Source organism: Peromyscus maniculatus, chromosome 5 (assembly GCF_049852395.1).
Source record: "Peromyscus maniculatus bairdii isolate BWxNUB_F1_BW_parent chromosome 5, HU_Pman_BW_mat_3.1, whole genome shotgun sequence".
Classification (NCBI taxonomy): domain Eukaryota; kingdom Metazoa; phylum Chordata; class Mammalia; order Rodentia; family Cricetidae; genus Peromyscus; species Peromyscus maniculatus.
The window spans coordinates 131,312,702-131,328,431 of NC_134856.1; the positions used below are offsets into that span (position 1 = coordinate 131,312,702).

At 47.8% G+C, this 15,730-nt stretch overlaps 1 protein-coding gene and 1 long non-coding RNA gene across 6 annotated transcripts in view; one reads left to right on the top strand and one right to left on the bottom strand.

Moving 5' to 3' along the window:
* Window positions 1–15,730, top strand: part of LOC107399398 (uncharacterized) — a 67,493-nt gene that overhangs the window by 37,769 nt on the left and 13,994 nt on the right. For 3 of the 4 annotated variants that reach the window (XR_013051637.1, XR_013051638.1, XR_013051640.1), the window contains exons 1-2: window positions 9,864–10,174; window positions 14,373–14,427. This is a non-coding gene — a long non-coding RNA (uncharacterized LOC107399398). Of the gene's footprint in view, window positions 1–9,591; window positions 10,175–14,372; window positions 14,428–15,730 lie in introns of those variants that run through there. The other variant, XR_013051639.1, reaches the window with a different exon arrangement.
* Window positions 1,782–15,392, bottom strand: LOC102917077 (F-box/WD repeat-containing protein 12-like). 2 transcript variants are annotated; one of them, XR_013051636.1, is made up of 10 exons: window positions 15,235–15,392; window positions 12,162–12,199; window positions 9,708–9,868; window positions 9,218–9,336; window positions 6,986–7,195; window positions 5,323–5,481; window positions 3,812–4,022; window positions 3,225–3,344; window positions 3,016–3,143; window positions 1,782–2,245 (listed from the first exon to the last, which is right to left on the bottom strand). XR_013051636.1 is itself a non-coding variant. In XM_042278468.2 (10 exons), the coding sequence occupies exons 1-10, from the start codon at window positions 15,322–15,324 to the stop codon at window positions 2,137–2,139; spliced, it is 1,404 nt and encodes a 467-aa protein (XP_042134402.1). In that variant the 5' UTR covers window positions 15,325–15,392; the 3' UTR covers window positions 1,782–2,136. The 2 variants fall into 2 exon arrangements, 1 of the variants encoding a protein (XP_042134402.1); XM_042278468.2 differs by having other exon boundaries at window positions 3,225–3,403.

Here is a 15,730-nt window from a genome sequence, read left to right on the forward strand (position 1 = left end):
GGCCTCCAGCAGAAACGCTAGCATCTTGGCTGACCTGAACTTATCCACCTTCTTCGGAACATGACAGTTACCTTTCTTGCTGGGCTGTGGTATTTGTATCTGCTGGGTTCTGTTTCTCTTTGATCTCCATCCCGTTCTCCCACTGCCATCTAGGGATGGCTCAGTCCTGCTTATCCTCATCATCAGGCCATGAGCCTTAGAACATCATGTAGTCCGTAGTGGAGCTAGGTGAGGACTCTTCCACTGACGGCTTCCAGGACAGGCACTTTTCTTTAACATCCTTTTTTAGTTGAATCTTTGGGAATTTCACATCTTGCACCACAATACCACTCACTTCCAGTCCCTCCATATCCTCCCCTTCCCCCTGTAGCGGTCTACCAAACAAAAATTAAAAAAATCAAACCAAAACAAGAGAAAAACAACAAACAAACAAACAAAAATAAAACAGCAGCAACAACAACAAAATTTCTCTGTTCCTCCATCTTTCCCCCATCTCCAGCAGCTCTTTATTTGTCCTGGTGGCCTTGGGAGCAGTGTGTCACACAGTGTATCCCTTTGTCCAATCAGCTTTCCTTGTAAATGTTCATTGCAGTGAGTCACCGGTCTGGTTCAAGGCCTCTGGTTTCTGGTACACCATCATCATTGGATCCTCACCAAAACTCCTCATGGATCTCCTGCAGTCACCCCAAGTCATGGAGATCCTGTGGTTATTATTCCACAGGACCAGTCCCTTCACGGGCTCCAGCAGGCCCTAGATAGGGTAGATGTTAGTCAGCTGTGGGCCTGGGTGGTAGTTGAGTTGGTCAGTCCAGGCCACTGGGGCTGCCCCCTCAGGTAAGGGGAGAGCTAGCTCCCCATGCCCACGCCATCAGGGTCAGCTCTCCCCTGGCCATGGTGAGGCATGGGGCCATCTCTCCCAAATGCAGGGGAAGGGAAGCACAGTCCTGACATTGTAAGTAAGCAGGTTCTCTTGCTGCAGTGTCCAGTGAGGGTCAGGGCCGGCGGAGGGCAGGGCCGGCTCAGCATGGAAAAGCAGGCACCCTTATGGCATTATCATCATCTACGTCCTACATTGACCATGGTCATCTCTGGTATCTAGACATTGTTGCTAGAGATTTAATGTAATAAACAGGGTGCATTCCGATATTAGGCAAAGCAGTCTGAAATTCCTGTCTTTATTCTTCAAACATAAGGAAAAATTCAAGATAGAAAAATCCTCATTGTGAGTCTTAGTTGGAAGTACCTCCTGCAGCTGAAGAAATCAGGCTCTTCCTTTCTATGTGTGGACCTGTGACCCAAAGACAGCGTATCACAAAAGCATGGGCATACATATGTGCACACACACACCAATCTGATTCTCCCTCAGGAGCAGCTGGGAAGTGATTTCCACGGAGGCGGCTGGTACCTGTTCAGTGGTTGCAGAGGACAGAGCCTGAGGGAAATGCTAAGGGTACAGAGAGCCAGAACTGAGCAGGCCTGGCTATCTCCTGCTGCCTTTCTACTTTGCTCTATCATAGTTTTCCAGCCTTCCCTTTGAAAGTGAGATGCTCTACTGACTTCCACCAAGTTCCATTCTTGGTTTTGGTGGGTGGCCGTCAGCACATACTACTTGTAATTCACTAACTAACCCAGCCAGGGCTCCCATGCTGACCAACTCTAAACCTCTCATCTTCGTTCTGTCTTGTTGGTACCCTTGAGTTTTTGAGATGGTCTCACAGAATTCATTCAATGACAGCAAAGTCTATGTATGAATGTGTGTCTATAGTCTGTAACACAGCAGAGGCAGATTAAAAAATATTTTAATGACATTCTGGGTAACAAGAACAACTCTGTTGCAATAATCCTGACACTGTAAGTAAGCAGGTTCTCTAGCTCTGTCACAGTCTACGCCGTCTGTGACCAGCAATCTGAGAAGCCTTAGGCACATTGCTTAGCATCTGGAGGACTGGTTGACAATGGCTACTCATTCTCCTTTGTTTTTCTGAGCAAGACAAACAAGACAACAGAAAATACTCCACTGGCTCACTGTGATCAGACATTAGTCATCCTACCAGTTCGTCTCCCCAAGTTGACAACATCTTTGGTAAGGTGTTTGCATGCTCACAAACAAAGCAAGAGCAATTCAACTGGCGGAGTCTAGCCAAGCTGGACTTTGTAGCAATATGACCTCAGAATACTGGTTCCATTGCTTCTGGCTTCAACTCCAGCGATGCTCATGCTGTCACTTTTCACGTGGGTAAATCCACTGCAAAGAAGAAGGATATGCCAGGCGTTAGCCTTGGGACAAAGGCAAATGTAACCCAGCCTCATCTTTGCAACCCTATCCAGCCCACTGCCACCCGTTCCCTCTGGGCATGGAAAGGAAATGCTATCACATCCTTTAGTGGGAAGACTGTCAGGGCCCTCCTGGTGGTGCCGCCTGCATCACAATGGTTCTAGTGTGGTGAGAAACATCAGGGGGAATGGCCTACACCAGAATTTACAATGAACCCATCGGTGGTCAAAGGCGGTGTGCCCATAAGAGCTCCCAGGACCGACTGTTTTTCACAAGGCCTTTGCAAGGTCTAACCCTGGTTTGGACACATGTTCTCTGTGGACTATGCACAAAACCTCTAAATCTTTCAGCTGCTTCATTTGTAAAGTGTGGGTAATACCGACGGTGTCGTACAATATAGGAGACAATCCACAGCGCACAGTGAGAGCTGAAAACCTGGTTTGAGGCTTTTTGTTTGCTACCAGAAAAAGAAACAGGATGTTCGCAGTGGCTCATCCTGAGGCCCAGCTAATAAGGCTGGACTCTCTCATACTCTCTCCAACATTTCCTTTAGAATTGTTCCTTTGAGCAGATGTGATATGCACATCTGTTTTCAGCTATTCAAGATAATGAGGTGGGAGGACCACTTGATGCTGGAAGTTCAAGGCCAGCCTGGGCACCATGACAAGACTTGTTCCAGAAGAAAGAAAACCAATTGCTTTACCACTTTCCAGACACAGGGCAGGAGAACAGCCAATTACCTGGCCCATCTGTGAGATCCCCCAGGCAACTGATAGCAGCTCTTGAGGACAGGACATGTATTCTTCTTATTCCACAAATAGACACGCAGGGACAGGTCCAAGGAAGAGGTGATGACACGGGTCGGATCCTTGAAATGAAGTCAAATGAGGTAGGGCTGTGGATTCTCAAGTGTGGAAAGCATGCCTCGGGCAGGAGATGTTCCACTCACCACCCACATCGACGTGATGGGCCTCTGGTGGTCCTGGAAGGCCATCAGCTGCAGGCCATGGATGGTGAATAGCACCAGCTCTGACCTGGAGGCCAGCAGGATCACTTGGGAGCCATGGCCCTGCATGAGGTGAGGAGTCATAGTGTTCGGCAGGGGGAAGCTAGCCAGCTGTTGTTGTTCTTGGGAGAATAAAAATACACTGGTTGCTTTTCAGGCATGGATATGTGCCCCACCCAATGATGCAGTGCAGGGACAAGTGCATGGCTTTGCAGTTAGGAGAGCTCTGCTCCTGCTCCTGAGTGAGTTATTCAGACCTCAAATTCCAGTTCAGCAGCAGCAAAAGGCTGGGGGTGCCGCCACCCACACGGGAGGGGACCATGGGCATGGGATTTACATCTGCAGCCCAGGACCACACTGGGACCAACATGTCAGAAGTACTCCACCACTCAGTATGTGAAGTCACACAGTAAAGCTTCTAGGACACTTTGCTTCTATTTCCCTGACAGGGAAGGGGAAACGTAAAGGAACTATGAGAAGCCTGTCCTGAAGGGCCAAACTTCAGGCTGTGGCCAGCACAGGGACCTTACCCAGGGTGTTCACTCTGTCCCTGGACTTTCTGGCCTTTAAATCGAAGGTAGTGATAACCAGATGCGTGCCTCTGACATCTCTGTGCATCACCATCAGCCTGGCTGCCTCCTCAGGAGCCCAGCAGGCTCTGGAACTCAGCCTGACAGGGAGGCTGGTGGAGACAGGAAGCCCGTCTTCGGATGGGTAGAGCAAGGACTGAGTATAGAACACCTGGGGAAACACCCCTGTATGATCACAGAGTGGTGAGGGACCCAAGAGCTCCCAAAGCCCTCCAGCCCCAAGCTGACTCCAGCCTCTGGCAGGACTGTCTTCGACAGCTGGCTGCCCACATCCCCACATCCTCTATATTGGGCCTTACAGGGCGGTCCAGTCATTACTATGGCCCCTTTCTGGGCATCCTCTGTACCCAACTGCTATTCTCTAATGACTTCTTCCCTGGCCACCAGATTTCTTGCGGTGCCCCGCTAGCTCTTATTTCTGGGGTCTGACTTTCCGTTTAAGGTCCTGGCATTCAGTAAGGGTCGCACCTCTGGCAAATGACTGGGCATCTCTGTGCCTATGGCTCAGGTCATAGTCAGGACTTCGTGACTTGCAGGGCATTCCTCCTGGCCACAGTGCTGGAGGCAGAGCAAACTGGCCCTCCCCTCTCCCTCCACACACACATCGTATGCTCTCTTCTCCTGTACTGGGCCTCACTGCTCACCATTGTCTTCACACCATCCTCAGCAACACCAGACAGCTCTTTAGGAGCATGCTGGTGGAGATGTCCAAACTTGTTCAGAACTGACTCTGCCCTCCCCAGCAGAGAACTGGCCCATCCAGAGGATAGCAGAGCAGATAGGAAAGAGCAGAGACTGGGAGGGCTGAGCTTCCAGTAAGAGAGAGGTATACTCCTGTCTGGCTGCAGGGCTTGTCCCTGTAGTGACGGCCTGAGAACCTATGTCTTGCAGTCTCGGGGTCCAGGCTCTCTACCCACCTCTTGTTGTTGTTTTTTCTCTTTTGGGGGCCCACCAGCCAGCTCCCAAAATAAATCACATGAGGCTTATTCTTACTTATGAATGCCCGGCCTTAGCTTGGCTTGTTTCTTGCCAGCTTTTCTTAACTTAAACTGTCCCATTTACCTTTTGCCTCTAGGCTTTTGCCTTTCTCTATTTCTGTATATATTTTCTTCCCTTCTTATTCCATGTCTGGCTGTGTGGCTGGGTGACTGACCCCTTCCTTTCTCACTCCTCAATCTCCTTTCTTCCCCGATTTCTCCTCCTATTTATTCCCTCTGCCTGCTACCTCTGCCAATTCAGCTCTTTATTAAACCAACCAAGTGTTTTAGACAGGTAAAGTAACACAGTTTCACAGAGTTAAACAAATGCAACATAAAAGAAGGCAACACACCTTTGCATCATTAAACAAATGTTCCACAGCATAAACAAATGTAACACATCTTAAAATAATATTCCACAACAACCTCCCACTGCAGTAGGTTTACCAGGGACAGGGTTCCCCAGGCACTGACCTTTGGACCTAAGTCTGATCCTTGTGCAAACGCAAACACCCACTGTTGGTCAGGTGAGCACGTGAGGCTCACAGAGGTATGAGAAAAAGTGGCCACTTTGGAGACCACTTGCAGCTGAGGCACTGTCAGAGTATAGAGGTTCCCTTCAGCACAGGCTACCTGGAACAAAGAGCAACTAACAATGGGGGTGCAGGGGGTACCACCATCTTCTGAAGGAGCTGCGCACCCCCAAGGGTGGGCACAGGACACAGCAATGTCTTCAGAGCAGAGCCCGAGTCTCCTGCATGAGCTTGGCATGTGACCCTCCCCTGCTCTTCCAGGCAATGACAGAGGCAGCTTGCCTATGTGTTTTACATTTAAAATGTTTCCTCTCACACTGATGGCAATTTAAAAAGTCAAAAGAAAATGTTCACTAATTTGGGAAGATCTGCCAGGGGTGCCAATGTCACTAGAATCACAGAGTGCTCCTGCCTAGACCCTATACACACATGTGGGCACACATCCGGGGGATGCCTAAAATTAGAGTTATTAGGTCAAAGGGTAAGCATATTTAAAATGTTTCACAAAATTAAAATGGCCAGCAAACTCTGGAAACTAGTTCTGAGCACATTCTCACCTCACATGTAGAAAAATAAATATTTTAAGCCTTCTGGGTAAGGTACCTGTCCAGACTGGGCCACCTGCATGTGACCTGGTGAAGGGCAAGAGTCAGAATAGGAAGACACAATTCCAAACTCACAAAGGCAGTGACATAAGCTGAGAATATGGAGGAAGAAGAACAGCTGGTACCAGAAGGACAAACAGCTCCACCCATGGCTGTGTGTGTGTGTGTGTGTGTGTGTGTGTGTGTGTGTGTGTGTGTGGCGACAAAGCCTCATCAAAAAGTAAGCCAGGCCTCATCTGGTGACAAGTACTACCTATCTTATTCTCAAGACAAGTCCACAGCCCTCAGACCCAGCTGCAGGTTTGGGTGACTGCGTGATTTCCCCAGTGGATAAGTCAATCCTGGCAAAGACTCCCATCAGGTCAGGGTGTGACGCAGCGGGCATTATCCAGGAAGTGTGGTTTGAGGAAGCCTGTTTAAAACGGTGCTGCCCTGGGGTCTTGGGAGCAGAGAGGAAACCCCAGTCAGGGAGCCTGGATTTAGCCTGTTGCAACCCCAGGGTGAGAGCCCTCGAAAGCAGCTGTAGAGGCAACAGGAAGGGCAGACACTGTTAAGCTGAGAACTAGGAGTGTGAGGAAGCTCAGTGTAGGCACTAAAGTACACGGTGAAAGGCAGCCCCACCCTTGACGAACGGGAGCCAAGTTCCTCATAAACATCTGGAAAGGATGAAGGAATGAAGAACATAAACATCTGGAAAGGATGAAGGAATGCAGAAAAAGCACAGGTAGAAGAAAGACCTCAGCACACAGGAAAGTAAGGCCACGTGCTGCAAACCACGAGAACTCCACACAGCAGGTTCCATCACCACAGGGGAGGCTACAGAGAGAGGTTGATGCCACACACAAGTCTGAAGTACAGAGGGCCTGTATTCCACATGGTGGACAAGGAGGAGCCAGAGAGGCAGGATCTGCTCTGAAGAGGGATCCAGACTCCTCCCATAGTGGCTTAGCCCAAGAGGTGGTTAGGCCCTGTAGGGCTCCTGAGAGCCAGGTCACTCACCATCAGGAAGGGGCCCTCTGAGTGGCCGCAGGCCTCCATGGAAGAACAGAAGGTTGGAAGGCAGAATGAGGCCCACAGAGACCCAGTCTCCGCTTTCCACCCGATGATCAGGCCCTGTGTGTCCACTGTGACCACCAGCTGCAGCAGAGGATAGGCCACCAAACTCATCAGAGGAGCAGGCTGCACAGGGCTGGACCAGATCTCTGCGCCCTGGCAACAACGAAATTCACATAACTGACCGACACAGGGGCACCGTCTCTTTCATAGATACATATTATTTCCATCAGTCAGCATAGGTTCACCCAGGCCTACTCTACCAAGCTCCACAGCGCATATGGAGCACAGGTGAACAGGGTGTGATGTACCTGTGAATGGCCTAGGATCACCTAGGAAACAAACCTCTGTGGTGTGTGAGAGGGAGTTTCTAGATTAGGTTGACTGAGCTGATGCCATTTGATGAGCTGGGGTCCTGGGCTACTTTTGGGGATCTGACACCCTCTTCTGACCTCCATGACCTCACAGACACAGAGCAGACCTTCAAAAAATGCATAAGGAGTCCTGTATCTGGAGGTGGAAGAATGAGAATGATGAAAGCAAGCAAAGTAAACCAGGCATGGTATCTCAGGCCTGCAATCCCAGTGACAGGGAGGAAGAAGCAGGGGGACTGCCCTAAGTTCGAGGCCAGCAAGAGCTATGAGGCAAAATTCAACCTGGAATCAAAAAGCCAAAGAAAAAGGCCAAGTTGTTAACACTTGATTTGAGGGATCAGAGACAGGGATAGGGACTGTTGATTTGAATTAACCAGGCTTTTGTTGTTGTTTATTTAAAGGAAAGTGACTTTAACCCCTGCTCTAATACTAGGAATTGAACCCCAGCCTCATATACGCCAGGCAAGTGCTGTCCACTGAGCTAAAGTCCCAGCTTTCAAGGCATAAAAACACACAGAAAAGCCAGCTGTGGGTCACACACCCCCAATCGTCTCCAAAAAGCACCCACAAATACTGTGCTCCTGGGAAGCAAGTTTCAATGCGACACTGTTAACAACTGATCTTTAAGGAAGAAACTACAGCTGAAGATCTGCTCATGAACAGTATGAAGGTTGGGAAGCCTGGCCAGATGGCAGGAAGGGCCGCTGGCAGTCTGGGGTGTCCCATACTGGAAACAATGGAGCACTAATTCAAGGTCTGGTACACCATGGCCACCTGCAGCCACACGGGCCATTGAGTATTTTTGTATTTGGTTTAAAAGCAGAATATTTAATGAAATAATGTATTACTGGAGTATGCTACTCTTACTTGTTTACACATTGTCTATGGCTCCTTTTGTGTCTCAGCAGCAGAGTTAAGTAGTTATGACAGACATTCTGGTCTCAGAAGGGTAAATTATTTATGGTCTAGTTATTTAAAGCAAACACTGCTGGCCCATACAGCAAGGCACTCTATTTTCTTTTGGAAAGCCCAAACTATGGAAAGCCCAACTTCAACTTCTTTTTAAATTATTTACTTATCCATTAGAGTGTGTGTGTGTGTGTGTGTGTGTGTGTGTGTGTGTGTCAGAAGGAGCAGCCTGTAAGCCTGGGCTACAGAGTGAGATCCTGTCTCAAAAAAAAAAAAAAAAAAAAAAAAAAAAGCTTTCAGTTTTTACATCTGCATAAGCACTAACAAAGTTTACAATTCTAGGCAAGCTGTCCAGTTGGTGTGCACACAAGGGGATGACCGAAAGCTGTCATCTTGCAATACAGTCTGGTTGGGCAGCATGAGCCCCAGCGTGGAGGCTCCTGACTAAGTGGCTGCCAGTAAATGTGAGGAATGGCAAACCAGCTGTCATCCCAGGCACAGCCTCCACCATCACTGGCAAAGTCTGGTTCCAAAAGGGAGCCAAGCACGTGTCATGTGAGATAGGTCACACTCAAGTTTCAAAGGTTATCAGTACGCTACTGGTGACAGCTGATGGCAGAGCTCAGATTTCTCATCAGCAAAATGGGGCTCCTACTCTGCATTAAGATAATCAAACCGCCGGGCGGTGGTGGTGCACGCCTTTAATCCCAGCACTCGGGAGGCAGAGCCAGATGGATCTCTGTGAGTTCAAGGCCAGCCTGGGCTACCAAGTGAGTAGGAAAGGCGCAAAGCTACACAGGGAAACCCTGTCTTGAAAAACCAAAAAAAAAAAAAAAAAAAAAAATTCAAACCAAGGACACATTAGGGACCCTTCCCTCCCCAGGGAGCAGTTCACCTCATGCAGGTCCCAGGCACGCACGGTACAGTCGGAAGACACTGTGCAAACCACGGACTTTGCCCTTTCATCAAAGCGGTACTCGTGGGGTGTGACGTAGGCCAGCTGATCTATCTTTCCTGGAGGAGAGCATACACATAGATAGACTCAGATCTGATACACAACCATTCCTCTTCTCCAGTATCAGGAACACAATGAGTGCTTGCTTAGGGTACATGAAAGAGATGGGGAGTAGCTCACACCCATGCAGCTGGTGGGTGAACATTCCCGAGAGCAGAACCCAGTTACAACTGGAGGCCTGGCTTGACCTATTTCAGTTTTTCAGTCCACTCTGAAAAGGTGGTAACAACTCATTCCTTCCTCCCATGCCATAGCACAGATGACAGAGCACCCGGGAAGACCCGCATTCATCGAGGGGCACTTGCCAAGCCGTTAGCTGAGATGCCAAGATCCCTGAGTGGACATAGCTACAACCCTCTCCAGCTAATACCTGTGTGCCCAGAGACAGCTTTGCTGATGAAGTCCTGCGGCCGCCCAGATTCCACACGGAACTCCAGCTCTGACCGGCAGAAATAGTACTGCCTCCATGTCTGTGTGCCCACGACCATGGGGAAGGCGTTGCAGGAGGCCCAGCGTCTCAGACACAGCTGCCTGAAACACAGATGCAAGCATAGGCTGGTGCAGCAGGCTGGTTTCTGAAGCCAGGAGATGGAGCTTTGAATTCTGGCCTTACCTCTTTCTGTCTTTGAAACCCTGGATAACTCACAGTCCCTAACTAGCCCTCAATTTTCTCCTCTGTCAAATGGGGGCAGGGCTAATGATAGGTCACATGCCAACCATGCTCCACTTCTTATGTGACAAGCTGCCCTTCATGGCAGCCCTCTGGGGAAGGCACTCACCACCATCCTACACTTGGGGACACAGAGGCCAAACAACTGGGATCCAGGAGCCCACTTGGTAAGTCTCCAACTGTTTGTGTCAACTGTCCATCTGCCCTTTCAGTTCTGCCTGTCCTTCCTGTGTTTTGTGCTTGTTGCCAGGGGCACACCCGGGGGCCATCCCTTCTCCCAGGGCCCCCCCTGTGTCTTCCTATAACATACTTCCTTACATGTCTGATCTCAGTCTGCTCTGGCTGACGTCCCCAGTCACTGAGCTTTTTCATGCTGTTGGCATGTATATCTTCTTACTGTCAACCTATCCCTGTCTGTGAATCCAGAGTGTGTCTCAGGGATGGGGACGTGGGTCAGTTGTAGAGTGCCTGCCAAGCACGCACCCAGTACTGGATTTGATCTCCAAATCTTGGAACAAAAACAAAGAAAACTAAGTGTATCTCATGTACACAGCATTAAGTTGGACTATTTTTCTTTGACAGTTCCATCGATCTTTGTCTTTTCGTTAGGTTGTGCAATCATATTTTTGTCATTTTAGTACTTTCTTGTCTTATGCCTTTCTCCCCACACTATTGCATTTCTGTCATATTTTCTGTTAAGTGTGGTCAAATACACTGTTTCAATTTCTTTGTCATTTCTTCCACTATATTTTTAGTTACTTTTTAGTGGCCATCTTAAAGTTATAACTTGGATTTTGATACATCAACAGCTGCACCAGGCAGTTCATCCATTCAGACAATTTCTTTGAGTCACATGCTTTGCAAATTCTACCTTTCCCTAAATTACCTACCATTACTAAAAACTCAGTTCTTCAAAGAGTAGATAAAAGAATGGATTCTAATGAAAGTCTGCTTCAAAACTGACTGAGATTATATTTCTAGTCAATATTTGTTATAATGCTGATAAAAAGCAACAGAAGGAACAGTGTTCTATGATGCTGAAAATGGAATATGCTAAGATAGCCCTTGATGAGGGAATGTCTTTCTGTACACTGCGAATATGTGTTGTTCTGATTGGTTGACAAATAAAGCCATTTGGCCTATGGCAAGGCAGCTTAGAGGCAGGTGGGAAATTCAAAGAGAGAGAGACAGGAAGAAGGTGGAGAAAGACACCATCGAGCCACCCAAGGAGCAACATGTAATGATGGGATGCAGGTAAAGCCATGGAACATGTGGTGATACATAGATTAATAGCTGTGTGCCAATTTAAGATACAAGAGCTAGCTAGCAAAAAGCTTGAGCCATGGCCATACAGTTATAATTAATATAAGCCTCTGTGTTTACTTGGGAGATGCAAGTGGGAGAGGATTTGTCCTGACCGCCTGCAGGCCAGGACACCAGACATCTGACTACAAGCCCTGACATAACCAAGAATCCCAGGGTGTCACAGTTATCCTACATAAAAGCAAAGCCTCCCTCCCAATTCTGAGGAAGCTTCACATTTGAACAGTTGTTCTCATTAGGGTGAAAAATGTAACTCCTACCTGCCCATCAAGGTGTGGGCCTTACATTCAGTGGCCGTCTCCTCCCTTTCTCCCCTCCTGCTGCTGTTAGTTTTATCTTAGTATAAAATATAAGATAACAGGTTCCAAAGGAGGAATAAATTAGAGGGACTTAGCAAATTCAATGTTTTAAATACTTCTGTTTTATACACTCTTACATTCTTCTGCTGTTGTACCCTTGAAATAATCTGAACTGGGCACGGTGGCACATGCTTGCAATTCCAGCACTCAGGAGAGCTAGGCAGGAAGATTACAAGCTCAAGGCTAGCCTAGGCTACAGAGTAAGCAAAGGCCATCCTGGCTATAAAATGGATCATTTATTTATTTAAAGTAATTTGATTATACTGACAGAAACTGCAGGGAATGAGTCCAGCTGGTTGAGTCTGGCAGTCCTGACAATCATGGTCTTAGAGGGGTCTCCTCACGTATAAGGACTAGGGATATAATCCTTTCTCTGTCCTCAATAGAGACAGAAGTGATTATAGCACTAGGAAACCATTTCCAGTGGATGTCTCTCCTTCACAGGACCACACTTGGCTCTTCCTTCACTCACCTCCACAGTTCCTTGGTCATTGCAACCTCATTCCAGACCTAGAATAAGTGCAGGAAAAGACAGCATCTGGTCAGTCAATGCTATTAAGCACCTAGCTTGCCAAACCACAAAGAACAAAACCAGCCCTGTTTCTGCATTCAACACAGCTCAACCTGGTGCATTTAAAACAACAGATAATTAAGAACCACCAAATGATGAAAACGAAGAGACTCAACGGGATTGATGAGTCAGGGCCCAGGGGCTCAGAGACACAATGACAAATCAAAGAGTGGATAGTTGTTCTAAAGCAATGTAGGGAAACACTGGATATGCATGATTCATAAATATGAAAAGGATAGTTTAGTAATTTGCCTCAGTTAGAGCACGAGGTTTTGGTTGGGGAAGAACCGGGAAAAGGAGCTGGCTGGGTAGCTTCTACCACTCCCAAAAAGTCTCTGTGCAAAAATACTGATAAGCTACTTGAGTATTTTCAATAGGGGAGTAGTGAGGTCCAGAGGGCTATGTATAATTAAGCCCTCTCTGCTTGCTTCGAAGACTGGTAATGATTTCAGACAGCTTCTGTGGGGCTGTAGTGATGGGGATGTCTTAGAGTTGCCAAGATGGTCCACCGGCAACGGTCTCCAGGGCAGGTACTACACAAGCCCTGCTATTACTTCTCTCTGCAGAGGCATCCGCAGGACGCCTAGGATGCCTGAGTGTGCTGTTGAATGACTGTAATCAGAGCAACCTGGGAGATTTAAGGTCATCCTCCCCTGCACAGCTAGTTCAAGGTCAGCCTGAACTACAAGACTCTAACTCAAAAAAAAAAAAAAAAAAAAAGAAAGAAAGAAAGAAAGAAAGAAAGAAAGAAAGAAAAAGCTGTCTTTTTTAAAATCCAGTAATGATGTTGTAATTTTGCAAAATCAAACCAAGCAAAGATCTAAGCATCTTCCCATTCAAAGCCAACTGGGATCTCAGTTCTCAAATAGAAGATGTAATGTGTGGTATGCTCTATAGAATAAATACTAGCCATCTTTAAGGATCCTTCTGTTGGAGTCATAGAGATTACTGACCTCATTTAACTTATAGGTAGATTGTAACCAGGAAAAATTGACAATACCAAAGGGAAGAAGGAAGAACTTCTCTTTCAAACTGTCTCTAAACTGTGCCTACCATGCAAAACAGCTGGAGTCTCAACTCAAGCCCTGCACGTGACTCCATCATCACCTTAGAGAAGTCACTGGGTGATACTCAGTTTCTTGATGTGTAAACATGGGAGTGAAACTCAGTATTTACTAGATATACTTAAAATTATCCCCAGGGACTTGGAACTATGAGGTGCTCCCTGGGCTGAGAAGTGCCTGGGAGAGGTGAGGATCCCTGTTCTTCCTTCCCTTGTACCTTGTACTGGCAATTGGGCACCTTTTCATCGAGGCCACATCAGCTCCATATAGGAAACCAAAGCTACCCAGGTATTTCACAGACTGCCAGGTCCTCAGCAGGCCTTGCATCTACAGTACACCCTGCCTGCATCATTTTCGGTGGCACCTGAGACTGCAAGTTAGATGAGATGTGGGCTAAAAATGGGAGACAAGACGTTTTAAAAATGCCTTTTAAAAAAAGGGTTAAAGTGGCTTCCTCGTGTGTGATGTATTAAATTAACCCATGATTAGAGGAAGAGATCATTTGCTTATTTATTGTATGATTGTGTTAATCCCATCGGGCAAGAATAAGATCACTGCCACAATTTTTGAGCCAAATTTGAAGCAAGCGTTATCAATTACTGGCCAGAATGATGGACACTGGCCAGGCCATACCTGGAATTCCCAGAGAATGGCACCAGATTACATTAGGCAGAGGATTAAAAAGGCAAAACCCACAAGGCTACACACTTCCTGCCTTTATCTAAACGGGGGCAAGCATGCATCCTGACGTACTTCCTACCTATGTACCTCTGACTTATGTGTGATCAAGCACATTCTGTACAGTTGGGGCAACCAGCCTTGTTTCCTGAAGTGAAGACACATGACTTGTTATCTTATGTGAACAATAGCCCCCATCATTCCAGGAAGTTCTCTGTCCTTGGGCAAGTGGGGCTCACAGGCTGGGGCATTTTTGTCTATAGATCTCCTACGCACAGTAATTTAAACTTTAGCCATCACAATTGATAAGCCAAGATGTCAGCAGCTGCTGTATGTAGGTGGACAGTCATGGCCTCTGTTTTCTCTCCAGGGTGTGGCAGGACAGAGTGTGGAAGAGGACACATTTACAAACTGTGGCATGGGAGGTAAGTTCTCAGGCTCTCAGAGTTTTGGCAACAGCTAAGAGAGGAAAAAGATGCAGGTCCTAAGAAGTATTACAGTGTAGCAAAGAGAGGAAGAGGCTAGGGATACTGTCAAAAACCAACAGTGGCAGACAGGGAGGTTCCTCAGCTAGCTCAGGGCCCTAGGTGCATTCCCCAGAACTATAAAACCAAAATCAAAATTAGGTGATGCCTATCTACACATTTGAGGTCTGACACTGCCACATGTCATCTCTGGGTCCTTTGATGAAGTCTGAGGAGTGGGGCACACTTGCAGTTTGAAGGTTTGGGCAAAATTGGCAAGACTGGAAATGAATAGTGTTGGTATCTTTCTGAGGGTAAAAGTTTGAAAACTGAACAGGTTTGAAACTGCAAGTCTAAGAGCTTTGTTCAAGCAAGGATGTGTCTAAGCTTCTCAATACTGGTTTACTTAATGAAGAGACTAAAATTCAAGGCATGCACTGGGCACTTGGGACAGACACTGAAGAAAGATTTTAGCATCTTTTCTGCCACAGTTCAGTAATGAATCTGGCAGGGAAAAACAAGTACCTTGCACTAATAGTGATTTAGTCGCTTTGTACTGAGTTCATGAGAAGCAGCACACGGCCAGATAGATGACAAGCAGGGCAGGGCGCGGCCAAGAAGGCACATGGTAAGTGCTAAGGCAACGCCACAACGCCACCTGAGGCCACAGGACTCGGGAGCCCACGGCAAAGCCAATCCGTGGAGGGAATGCCCCGGCAGCCCCGGCCCGCGGAGCGCAGTGATGGGACGACTCCATCCGGACCTCACCTTGTTCACCTGCGCCGCGCGCAGCAGGTCGCGGGCCTCCAGGAAGGAGAAGACGTGCATCAGCTCGTGGGGGCCAAGCTGTGGCGCCATCCTGCTCGCCGCGCCCTAGCCCCCGCTGGCTCGCTTCCGCCGCCGTTGGATAAGCCCGCCCACATGCGGAATCTGTGCCGGTTACTTCCTTTCCGGGCTCGCCTTTCCCCGAGCCTGCTCTGGCCCAGGAACTCTTGACATTCGGATACTTCTAATCTTGACCTTGTTTTCTCTGCCTCTCCCACTACAATCAGCTTTTATCCTCGCCGGGTCCTGGCTTCAGTCTCCTCCATGTGTGTGTAATTCTGCATTGTATTTATTACCAACCATGCCAGCACATACACGTTTAGTCTTTTCCAGCAACAGGCTGTTTGGTAGGACAGAGTAGGAAGCATGCTTCCTCTACTATTTACCGCAACTTAACGCTGCTGTTAAAACCATGCACAAGCCGGGCGGTGTTGGCACA

Bases quoted from the DNA above. Each gene is read 5' to 3' on its own strand.
- LOC102917077 (XM_042278468.2), bottom strand. From the start codon at position 15,324: ATGGCGCCACAGCTTGGCCCCCACGAGCTGATGCACGTCTTCTCCTTC. The intron at 5,482-6,985 runs GTGAGTGACCTG...TCTTTGTTCCAG, and splicing joins CAGAGGGCCCCTTCCTGATG to GTAGCCTGTGCTGAAGGGAA. The intron at 4,023-5,322 runs GTCAGTGCCTGG...GTGTTTCCCCAG, and splicing joins GATCAGACTTAGGTCCAAAG to GTGTTCTATACTCAGTCCTT.